This window comes from Asterias rubens, chromosome 11, assembly GCF_902459465.1.
Source record: "Asterias rubens chromosome 11, eAstRub1.3, whole genome shotgun sequence".
In the NCBI taxonomy this organism is placed as follows: Eukaryota; Metazoa; Echinodermata; class Asteroidea; order Forcipulatida; family Asteriidae; genus Asterias; species Asterias rubens.
The window spans coordinates 9,728,247-9,738,543 of NC_047072.1; the positions used below are offsets into that span (position 1 = coordinate 9,728,247).

General features: G+C 42.2%; 2 protein-coding genes across 2 annotated transcripts; both read right to left on the bottom strand.

Annotated features, from left to right (window-relative positions):
- Positions 1-2,247: 2,247 nt before the first annotated feature.
- On the bottom strand, positions 2,248-3,070 carry LOC117296685 (circumsporozoite protein-like). The gene is made up of 2 exons (XM_033779716.1): positions 2,998-3,070; positions 2,248-2,812 (listed from the first exon to the last, which is right to left on the bottom strand). The coding sequence occupies exons 1-2, from the start codon at positions 3,068-3,070 to the stop codon at positions 2,445-2,447; spliced, it is 441 nt and encodes a 146-aa protein (XP_033635607.1). The 3' UTR covers positions 2,248-2,444.
- On the bottom strand, positions 3,053-10,163 carry LOC117296852 (CAAX prenyl protease 1 homolog). Its single transcript, XM_033779934.1, has 10 exons — positions 10,013-10,163; positions 8,974-9,120; positions 8,233-8,319; positions 7,558-7,674; positions 6,982-7,134; positions 6,124-6,265; positions 5,766-5,878; positions 5,190-5,420; positions 4,708-4,851; positions 3,053-4,273 (listed from the first exon to the last, which is right to left on the bottom strand). Exons 1-10 carry the CDS (start codon positions 10,124-10,126, stop codon positions 4,055-4,057), a joined length of 1,467 nt encoding a protein of 488 aa, XP_033635825.1. The 5' UTR covers positions 10,127-10,163; the 3' UTR covers positions 3,053-4,054.
- Positions 10,164-10,297: the final 134 nt, after the last annotated feature.

Below are 10,297 nucleotides of genomic sequence, written 5' to 3' on the forward strand. Positions count from 1 at the left end.
TGGCGACTGGCTTGTGCACCAAAGGTTTTTTGGGGCACAATAGTCAGTTTTCAAAATTATTTGTTCTGGTGGAATTGGTGGGTTAGACTGAATTAACTCTTAATAAAAAAACTATTAATAGTGTATCATCATGTATAAAGAGCTTCATACGCTTTGTTTGTACGAGTTTCACAAATGTTGTGCCGTCTTGTAAAGATTGAAAGATGCTTGATTTAGGGTTGTTGCTGCTAACCTTCTCCACGGATTAAATTGGTTACATCCAATACGTATTCTAGATTATCAAAAAACACATATTTTACGATTGCTAACACTTACTTATACTATTTAGGTTATACCCCAGTTGCGTAACCAGGCATTTTCACGAAGGGGTTGGGGGTAAACAGGAGCACAAAGACCTAATTTGTTGTTGATGTGACACCGCCTCAACCTGGGATTTCGCCCTTCATAATTAGAGAGTGTACATACTTAGTTAGGTTGCTTTGTGAAGTTTGGATTTTGCATGCTCAACCACTCGCTCTTCTCAACCATCCAAAGGTTTTGAATGGTGAATTGTTGAAACATTCACCCACTGCAGGCAGTTAGGGTGGCTTAAGTGAATCAACTCTTCTGGAGGTTGTATGGTTCCTATAGGGAGTAGTGGTGCTTATTAGATGAGTAGGGTTTTAAATATTGTATACCTCGGGACATTATTTTTTCAAACCGCTTCTTAGTTAATAAGGCCTCCGGCTCCGGGCTTCATTGGATGAATGACAAATTTTACAAATCAATGCAGAGCCCAAGCCGGAGCTGAAAGCCCAAGCCGGAGCTGAAAACCCAAGCCGGAGCTGAAAGCCCAAGCCGGAGCTGAAAGCCCAAGCCGGAGCTGAAAGCCCAAGCCAGAGCTGAAAGCCCAAGCCAGAGCTGAAAGCCCAAGCCAGAGCTGAAAGCCCAAGCCAGAGCTGAAAGCCCAAGCCGGAGCTGAAAGCCCAAGCCGGAGCTGAAAGCCCAAGCCGGAGCTGAAAGCCCAAGCCGGAGCTGAAAACCCAAGCCGGAGCTGAAAGCCCAAGCCGGAGCTGAAAGCCCAAGCCGGAGCTGAAAGCCCAAGCCGGAGCTGAAAGCCCAAGCCGGAGCTGAAAGCCCAAGCCGGAGCTGAAAGCCCAAGCCCAGGGCCCAATTTCCTAGAGATGCTTACAAGAAAATCTTGCTCAGAAATTAGTAGGATACCGGTCGCAAATTCTACAAGTGACATGGTATTTTAATTGGCTGGTTACCTTACTCTGGTAAGCATAATTCTGTTTCGCTTAGCTTATACATGTATTTGTGTGCTTTAGCAGCACTTTGTAATTCATAGAGTTGCTTAAGCACAACCAAATTATGCTTACCGGAATAAGGTTACCAGCCAAAATACTGTGTCATATTCACCATATCTGATTGGGATCCTGCTAGTTTTTGCTAAGCACAACATTTGTTAGCAAGAGTGTGTGCTTAAGCAGCTCTATGAAATTGGGCCCCAGTTTGGGAAGCAAGGCCTTAGTAAAGCTTTAGCCTGCGTGCTGTTGACATTGTGTCTTATTCCTCTGCTATAGATGCAAGTGCAAGAAAGATAATAGCCAAAATTTATGCTAGATAGCTAAATGTTTCATCTTTTTTTCTTTAAACTAATTTGAAATTTTAGGATTATTTGGGATTATTTACCTTTAAGAGTTAACATTTTCTGTGGACACAAAATGCTTGATAGAATCGACCAATGATATAATTGCATTTTTGATCATATTATGAGTGTTATTTTAGATCGGAACAATTTTGTTGTATTACTTTAAAACGAATGGAAGGCAAAATTCACATACTTTGACCTGGGCACTTTCTATTCGATAGTTTGTCTTTGGAAGAAAAGGAAGAATTTACACTTTGTTGCACTAGTTGTTTCGTGCAGGAATAAAAACAAAATATTGCTAGAAAACTATAATCTTCTTGTTCAGTGTTTTTCTTTTCAACCCGATTCCCCCTTTTAAGAGTAGATATTACTAAGAACTAAAAAAACAAAACATGTGAACCCTTATACCAGGGTGGAGGTCTGCAGTGCCGCAGGTGACCTCACTCGCAATCGACCTTTAAACACATTTGGCTGTTTGGGCTGGCTGCCTAGGATCAAGCTGTTTTCGGCCTGCCCACAGGATTGCTCAGGATCGAGTTGTTTGGGCCGTTCAGGATAAAGTTGTTTGGGCCGTTCAGGATCAAGTTGTTTGGACGGCCCAGGATTGGGCTGTTGGGGGCTGCCCTGGACAAGGCTTTTGGGGCTGCCAAAGATTGGGCTGCCCAGGATTGGGAGGTTTTGGCTGACCAGGATTGGGCTGGGGCCGCCTAAGATTGGGCTGTTGAGGGCTGCCCAGGAATGGGCAGCTGGGGGCTGCCCTGGACAAGGCTGCTGGGGCCGCCTTAGATTGGGCTGCTGGAGCTGCCCAGGATTAGGCAGTTGGGTCTGCCCAGGATTGGGCTGCTGGGGTCTGCTCTGGATTGGGCTGCCCAGGATTGGGCTGTTTGGGCTGCCCAGGATTGGGCTGTTTGGGCTGTGGGCTGCCCAGGATTGGGCTGCCCAGGATTGTGCTGTTTGGGCTGCCCAGGATTGGGCTGCTGGGGTCTGCCCAGGATTGGGCTGTTTGGGCTGCCCAGGATTGGGCTGTTTGGGCAGCCCAGGATTGGGCTGCTGGGGTCTGCCCAGGATTGGGCTGTTTGGGCTGCCCAGGATTGGGCTGTTTGGGCTGCCCAGGATTGGGCTGCTGGGGTCTGCCCAGGATTGGGCTGTTTGGGCTGCCCAGGATTGGGCTGCTGGGGTCTGCTCAGGATTGGGCTGCTGGGGTCTGCTCAGGATTGGGCTGTTTGGGCTGCCCAGGATTGGGCTGTTTGGGCTGCCCAGGATTGGGCTGTTTGGGCTGCCGCAGGTTTTGTATCTCAACAAAAGGTATATGTCCGGTTTAACAGATACTAAATTTAACTTTAGTTGCCTTTACCACTGCTTACCGACAGCAAACGTGTCCGTGTTAAAAAATACATACTTAAAAATGCACAAGGTGTGTACATTGTTTAGCTTCATTGCGTTTATTGAAACCTTACGATACAAAATGAGAACAGGAATGTTAAAATGTTAAAATGTGTCAGCGCAGCAAGGTCGTACAACTCAATTCTGCAACCAATTTATATCTCGTGTAGAAACTGATGCGTGTTATAATGCCTTATCTCGGCATCTTTTGACTTGGTGCGTACATCCAGGTTATTTTAAGAGAAATATGGCCTTTCTAAAATGCAGGTTTTACAAAAACAATATTGCTATGACCATTTCGCACCAACACAAGGAATTTTGAAAAACTGTGAAACTCATACAACAACCATTTCATAACCAACATAGGACATTTTTTAGTGAAAGAACAAAACATGGTTTATGTTACAGATTTTGTGGCCATTTATATCAAGCTTATTTTGACCACGGTCGGCTATTGAAATAAGAAACTTAGGCCTCAACTTCTTAACTTTGACAGTGTTTCTGATGGAAATATTTCATTGAATGGTTGTCAAACTTTATAATCAGCGAGTCGTTATAATGAAATCATTTCATAGCTGAGATAGACTCTGCTAGGGACGAAACAACAGGCACTTAACTATTTAAATATTTATACCACAGCTTATTTTGCTCGGTAAGCAGTTTACAACAGCTAAAAATCTATTCATTTTTGTTTTATTATAGCAGAATTGTCATTTGTCTTTTAATGAAACTGATGCTCACATTTTTAAGATGATAGCGTTGAAATGATCGCATGGAAACAACCACTAACGATGTTTCATAACTTCAACAGCTCTCCAGTGGTTTTTACTAATATTAAGATTTTATGGTCAGTAACTTGTGACAGAATTTCCAAATGTACACCTCTAGCTTTAAACAAAATACTGCTCCGTTAGTTGACTAAACATAAGGTTAATCCTAACCCTTCAGGAAATCTGGCCTAATGGCAGAATGGTTCGTGGTTCGACTTAGCCAGGTAGTTAGGGGAGAGGGTATTTGACGTTATCCCGAATGTTGTTCTCATTCTGTCTTTTCCAGAGCTCCCAGTCTTTCCAATAGCGGAGGGTGAGAGTAGTGCCAGGTGGAGTACAACCAATCGGCTTCCGGGAAGCCGAGGTTGTCCTTGTGGAGCTTGATAAGCGCAGAGCGAAGTTCCGTGGCGCGGCGCAGCGATTTGGCAAACGCATCGGCCTGGAACTCGAAACGTCTACACAGAACGGTCATGCAGAATGATAGCACCTGAGAAAAAGAAAAGAATGATTGGAAACTTTGTTAATAGCAAAGGGTTTAACAATGCGTTGCTTTAAAATCATATAGGATTGTTTTATTGCTTTATTCTGGTTGTGGTGCCAAGGACTCTCAGAGAAGTGAACCTAATCACTGCACTAGGCAAGAATAACCCAGGGGGAGATAAGACAAGGAAGGAAGTTTTAAGTTTCAGTTGTGGGATGAAAACCTTGAAAAACTCTACTGTGCAATCTGGAGCATTCTGAATGGTTTTCTCTTGATGTTTTTTGGTAAACTTAAAAATAATGAAACAAAAATAATTCCTACTTATCATTATTTTGTTTGTGTTTATTAGGCAGAATATGCCTGTTTTTAAAGGCGATTCCTGCTGAACTCTTTTCTCACAATATTTTTTTGGTAATCTTATAATCTGATTGAAATTTTACCTCGTTGTACGGTGAGAACACAAACTGAAAGATGATGACAAGACCAATGAGGGTGGGCTGGCTGGCGTAAAATCCAAACGCCTCAAATAGTTCTTTCTTCTCAATCAGCAGACCAAAGAGAAACAAGCACAGGAACAGATTCACCTGAAAACAGAAAAATAAAAATACTGTACTAGGTTTCAATCTATAAATCGCTTGAGCGCTTTATCACACGCCTAGGGGCTTATCAAAGTGCTCAGTATTTTGTCCAGCGAGATATCTATATATCGCTATAGTGCTTTATCACACACCTACATGTAGGGGCTTATCAAAGTGCTCAGTATTTTGCCCAGCGAGGTATGTAGAGCTCAATTTTTGAAGTGTGAGACGTATTCCTTTATAGTATCATGTAATGGTTAACAAGGTGCAGTGGCACAATATGCTACCAATCCGATCAGACCAGGAACACCGGGGCGAACAAGATAATGACAAGATAATCTTACCTGACTTATGACAAGGTTCTTGAGATTATGACTCAGCTTCCAGTGGCCGAGTTCATGCGCCAAGACAGCCAAGACTTCCTTGTTGTTACAACCCGTCTTCTTCTTCTTCTCATCCTTGGCTGGCTCGCCAGCCTCATCCGGCTTCTTTACCTCCTCCTCTGGCTTCTGACTCTCCTTGGGTTGGTCTGGTTCCTCAGAAGTCAGGCTGGCCTCTGCCTCTTTAGCTTTGTCCTGTTGAATATTCATGAGTTATGGAAATGAGAAGGATTACTCGGTCACTGTGGTCCAGTGGTTAGACTGAAGGTTTTGCAATCGCAAGGTTGTGGGTTCGAGTCCTACCAAGCTAACCGCTGATTTAACAACGACTACCTTGAGTGTTGTCAAACAGTTTACTGAAGCACAATTTCTTTATTTGTGCAATTCATAATCATAGATGTTAAACCAATGTTCGTATGAGAGAGCTTGGCTGTTGCCAGTTACATGTAGGTTTCTTTATTCCCTAATATGGGAGCTTTGCCGAGTTCCCTTAATGGGAAGATAATCTAAACAAACTTTGTAAATTAACATTCAACCTACCTCCTCCTTGTTCACAGGGGTGTAGTCCTCCAGTAGAGTGTCAAACAGTACGATGCGCTTACTCTTGAAGAAGCCATAGAAGTAGGCATTGCTATGTGACGACCTCTTGGAACCTAAAACAGGTAATAAGCAAGAGGGTATAGTCTCAGAAATCAGACATTTTGACGGATTTTCAGAATTTAAAATGGACATTTAGAGAATTTGATGCTAGCCTTCTACTATTTAATTGTTGCGATACCTGCTGCTAAAACATTTGATTCAAATTGCCTCTAGCAACTGGGTTACCTCGGTGGTCTAGTGGTAAGTTATCTACGCCAGAAATGCAAAGAGTAAGGGTAAAACAAAAAGTTGATATAACCTTCTACAACATAGAGCTTGTAGAGCGGAAACGATATACTCTGTGCCAGCTCCTCTATCTTGGTCCTCAGCTCTCCCTCGGGAAGGGGGGTGAACTTATCAAACAGGGGAGCGATGTAGTCCGCATATATTGTGATCATTATCTGAAAGATAAAACAATAATAACTTTAATAATAACTTTCGATTTATATAGCGCCTAATAACTAACACTTAATTCTCTAAGCGCTTTTCTCTAAGAAACTGGGCCTTGAGTTCTACATCTTGTTGGGGGATGAAAATAATTGTCACTGGGTTCTTTTATGCTTGTCACACAACACACGGGAACTACGACCCTATGTCCCATCCAATGGACGAAGCAACTACGCTTGTAAGTGTATTGTTCAATGGCACAATTGTCATGACTGGGACCTGAATGGCCACATTCATTTTCCTCTGGTAAGGGTCACTTCTATATGGAAAATGTGAATTTGTATTGGAACCTTGCAGAGGGCACCACAGGAAAAACGCAGGGCACTATGGCAATTCTTGTGGGTGCCATAAGTTCTGGTTATGAATATTATTTATACAATGTCCTCTCTATTTAAAAAAGTTTGCGTCCTGCCTTGTCTTGTATATTTGGTTTGCGGTAACACCATGTGTGTATCTACTTGTCAGGTAGACTTGTTCTTAGGGAACTGTCTTGCTTTATTCTACTGCCGCTAAATAGATAATCAGAGGTTCGGGAGACTTCTCAGTTCTGAAAAGAACTGTCCTGCTTTTTAATATTACCAGTGCGGATGGTATAGAAATAGACTGGACTACTACTTTAGCTTATAGGATCGTAATTAAGTGAACTATCGCAGAGTCAGTTCTTGCTTACCAAGGACACAGCAAAAGCGAAAGCCCAGGCATAGATGAAGAAATACTGTCCACCCATCTGGATGATGTAGAGAAGGCCAGCTGTGATTGGGGCCATCAGGGCTTGGGATACCAGGAACATCTTAATCTGGTCCTTGACAAAGAATCCTACTGTCTGCAGGTAGAAAAACAAATTGAATATCCCTTTAACCAGGGTCCGATTTCATGGCTTTGTTTACCGTAACATGTACATTAGCAAATGGTCTGTCAAGCGTATTTCACGGGTAAGCAGACAAACTTTGCCTGTGCGCACTTACAAGAGCGGCTCCAGCTATTAGCGAGTTGTATAACAGCAGTTGGGCATGAGTAGGTACACACATTCAAACTGGGTACCTTTAACAAAAGAGGACGATAGGGTCCACGGTTCGGGAAAGGTCTACAGTTGGAAAACGCGTACAAAACCAATGGGAGCTGTTGCCAAAAGTATTTATAAACAAAAGAGGGACAAAAGGGGGTCCATGGTTGCAGGCGTATACACACTTGTATGCAGGGGTGAGCGTGGTAATGTTTCTAGTAATGTCTTGCTCCTAGACTTCACCTGTTTGTTGAAACCATGTTTCTCCTCCAGGACAAAGGTGCTGTACAACGTCCATGGGAGACCGACAAAAGTACCATACACAGAGGTAAGCAGCAAGAACGCTAAAGACTGGACGATCTAAACAAAAGAAAATCATAGTTAATTCACAAATTAGAAATGCCAACCACAACACATTACAACAGTGGTTACTTTGTTGAGAACAATTCTGACATTTTGATGTCATGGACAGTTTTAAGGGGAAGATGTTTGGTATTATATCACTCTATAAAATGTTGGCGTATAGGAAACTTTTGATTAGAAGCCTACACCAGCGTTCGATAGTTTTGTTATAAAGCATTTTGAGAAACATTTCACTTCAAAGTATGTAATTACATGTATAAAAAAGATTTTTATCCCTTGAACTTTGAATCTGAGAAGCATTACTGCAGTAACGTTTCTCAGATAAGGTATTCTTATTGGGGATTATTTTTCCTGGCTGGACTTATTCCCTTCGGATTTTACGTTGATATTTCATTAACGTGACCACCGTTTGACATAAAATTTTCACAGGCTAGTTTTCTTGTTTATATAATAAACTTTTGTATAGGATTAAAACAACTGAACGGTTCCAAAACCACAGACCTACATAAGATGTATACTTTGCGCCTTTAAACCATTTCCCTATGCAGAACTTACTTGATATTCTGGGCCATAGCTGAAGTATCCAAGAACATTTCCAGCTACTCCCCACATGTATGGAATACCCCCAAAAAGCAGAATGGCCTGCATAAGAATATGAAACAAGTTTAGAGATACACACTCAATCAAATAGATTACAAATTTCTATGCTCTGACATCCAAATGGTCCAACACGCCTATTTTCCTAATCCTAATCCTAGCGAATAAACCATAACATAGGGTTTTCAGGTCTGGAAGTTCATCTTTGAAATTTGCATTTTTAGCAAAGGGTACTTCCATTTGAATATCTTGAAGTTTATGTGAACCTGTTGAAGGCGCACGCACCAAGGCAAAGACCAAGGCCAAGGCAAAAGAGACCAGCCGTCGATTTCACCAAACTCTTCCTAACTTAGGTTAATCTTAGGACTTAGGATGAGTTCAGTTCCGTATCCATAGACGTTATTACGCATTGAATCCAATCCTAAGTTAGGAAGGGTTACTCGTCCTAACTCGACATAGGATTGATCCTAGCGTTTCGTGAAATCGGCTGCAGGGCCTCCATGTAATAACAGGCCTGGGTCTTCGGAACAAAAGACTTTCGAAATACGGGGGTGTAAGAATATAGAGCATGCAGTCGCTCATATGTTTTACTGCTTCTGCAGCTGAAACAACTTTGTTGTACACCGCTGGCGAGGCCTTGTCTTCTATTCTATTTCTTTAAAGAACTTTAAAATTATAGAAAACTCATGGATAACTCACAGAAGATTCCAATTGTGAAAAGACTCCATGCCAGAAGCCAAAGGAGCTCTTGTCAAGCTGGTAGACACGAGCCTTCTCAAATGTCTCATGGTCGAGGGTGTCACGCAACGGGGCTGGAACCTGCTTGGTGTTTCGATACACTTGCCTCTGGAAATGGGATTGAAAAGAGAAAACACTTTTGAATTTGAATCCAGTCTTGACTTTGATTTAACTGTTTGCTATTCCAACATTTGGGCCTTTGCTTTCAATCAAAGATGGCAAAATAATTTGCTAAAATGACAACTGATTTCTGAAATAATGTTTTTGGATTGACTGGATGAGCTACATGTACACGTAGTCCTTTTGTACAAATTACAGTTTGACGATTGTATCACCAACCAGACAGTGTTTTTAAAGACCAGCGAATGAAGATGATGATGATGAACTGCAACTTGTGCAAGCATGGGAACAATCTTAAACTACTTTTATATAATAATTAAAGTAATAAACTTATAAAATCATACGTAATTAGTATTACATTATAATAATCCAACTAACTAATTTGCAAACTCTCGGAGTCTGGCTATGCAGCTACATTGTGTAGTTCAGTAGGTGTGACGTAAAACTACTCTCGAGTGAGATAGGTTGGGGCATTGGGCATGTTAGGGATAGGCATCAGGGAGGAAATGGAGGTTGGGGAGACCACATTGCTGTTCTGGGCTGGGGAGGAGGTCAAAGGGCAAGAGGACAGAGGAGAGGGGAGCCGGAGGTGGAGCTGGAATCAAGGAGGGGTCTGATCATCCTGAAGTTCTACGGCATACGCATCCAATTTGAATCTATTGATACTCTTCCTTATTTAAAATAGTTTCATTGGAAGAGATTTTCCTTTTGATAAAGGGAAAGAAACAATCTTTCAACCATTTGACAACCGTCTGACAGTGGGAAAGGGCGCCACCAATCAGTTAACTTTTTACACAATCTTGCTTCATCATCATTCATAAAAAACGGAGGGAAAGTGGTGCCATATTGCACGTTTTTCATCCATATGGTTTTCACTCACCTGTCTGAACGATAAGTACGATTCCCATAGGTACACCACCCAGAAGAAAACGAAGATCGCCTGGAAGATCGTCTTAGGATCAACAGCATAGACCTCTTCAGCAGTGACTTCCATCTCAACCGTGTCAACAAAACGAACCTCACTTTTTCTTGAAAGAAAGGGTTTCTACTTTCGGACGATTGAGGGCGCACCAACATTCAATGCATATTTTTTTCGCTGGTACTACCAGACCAGATCCGTTTATTAGTGTACAAAAAAAACGTTTTGTGCGCGCACCAGCCGAAG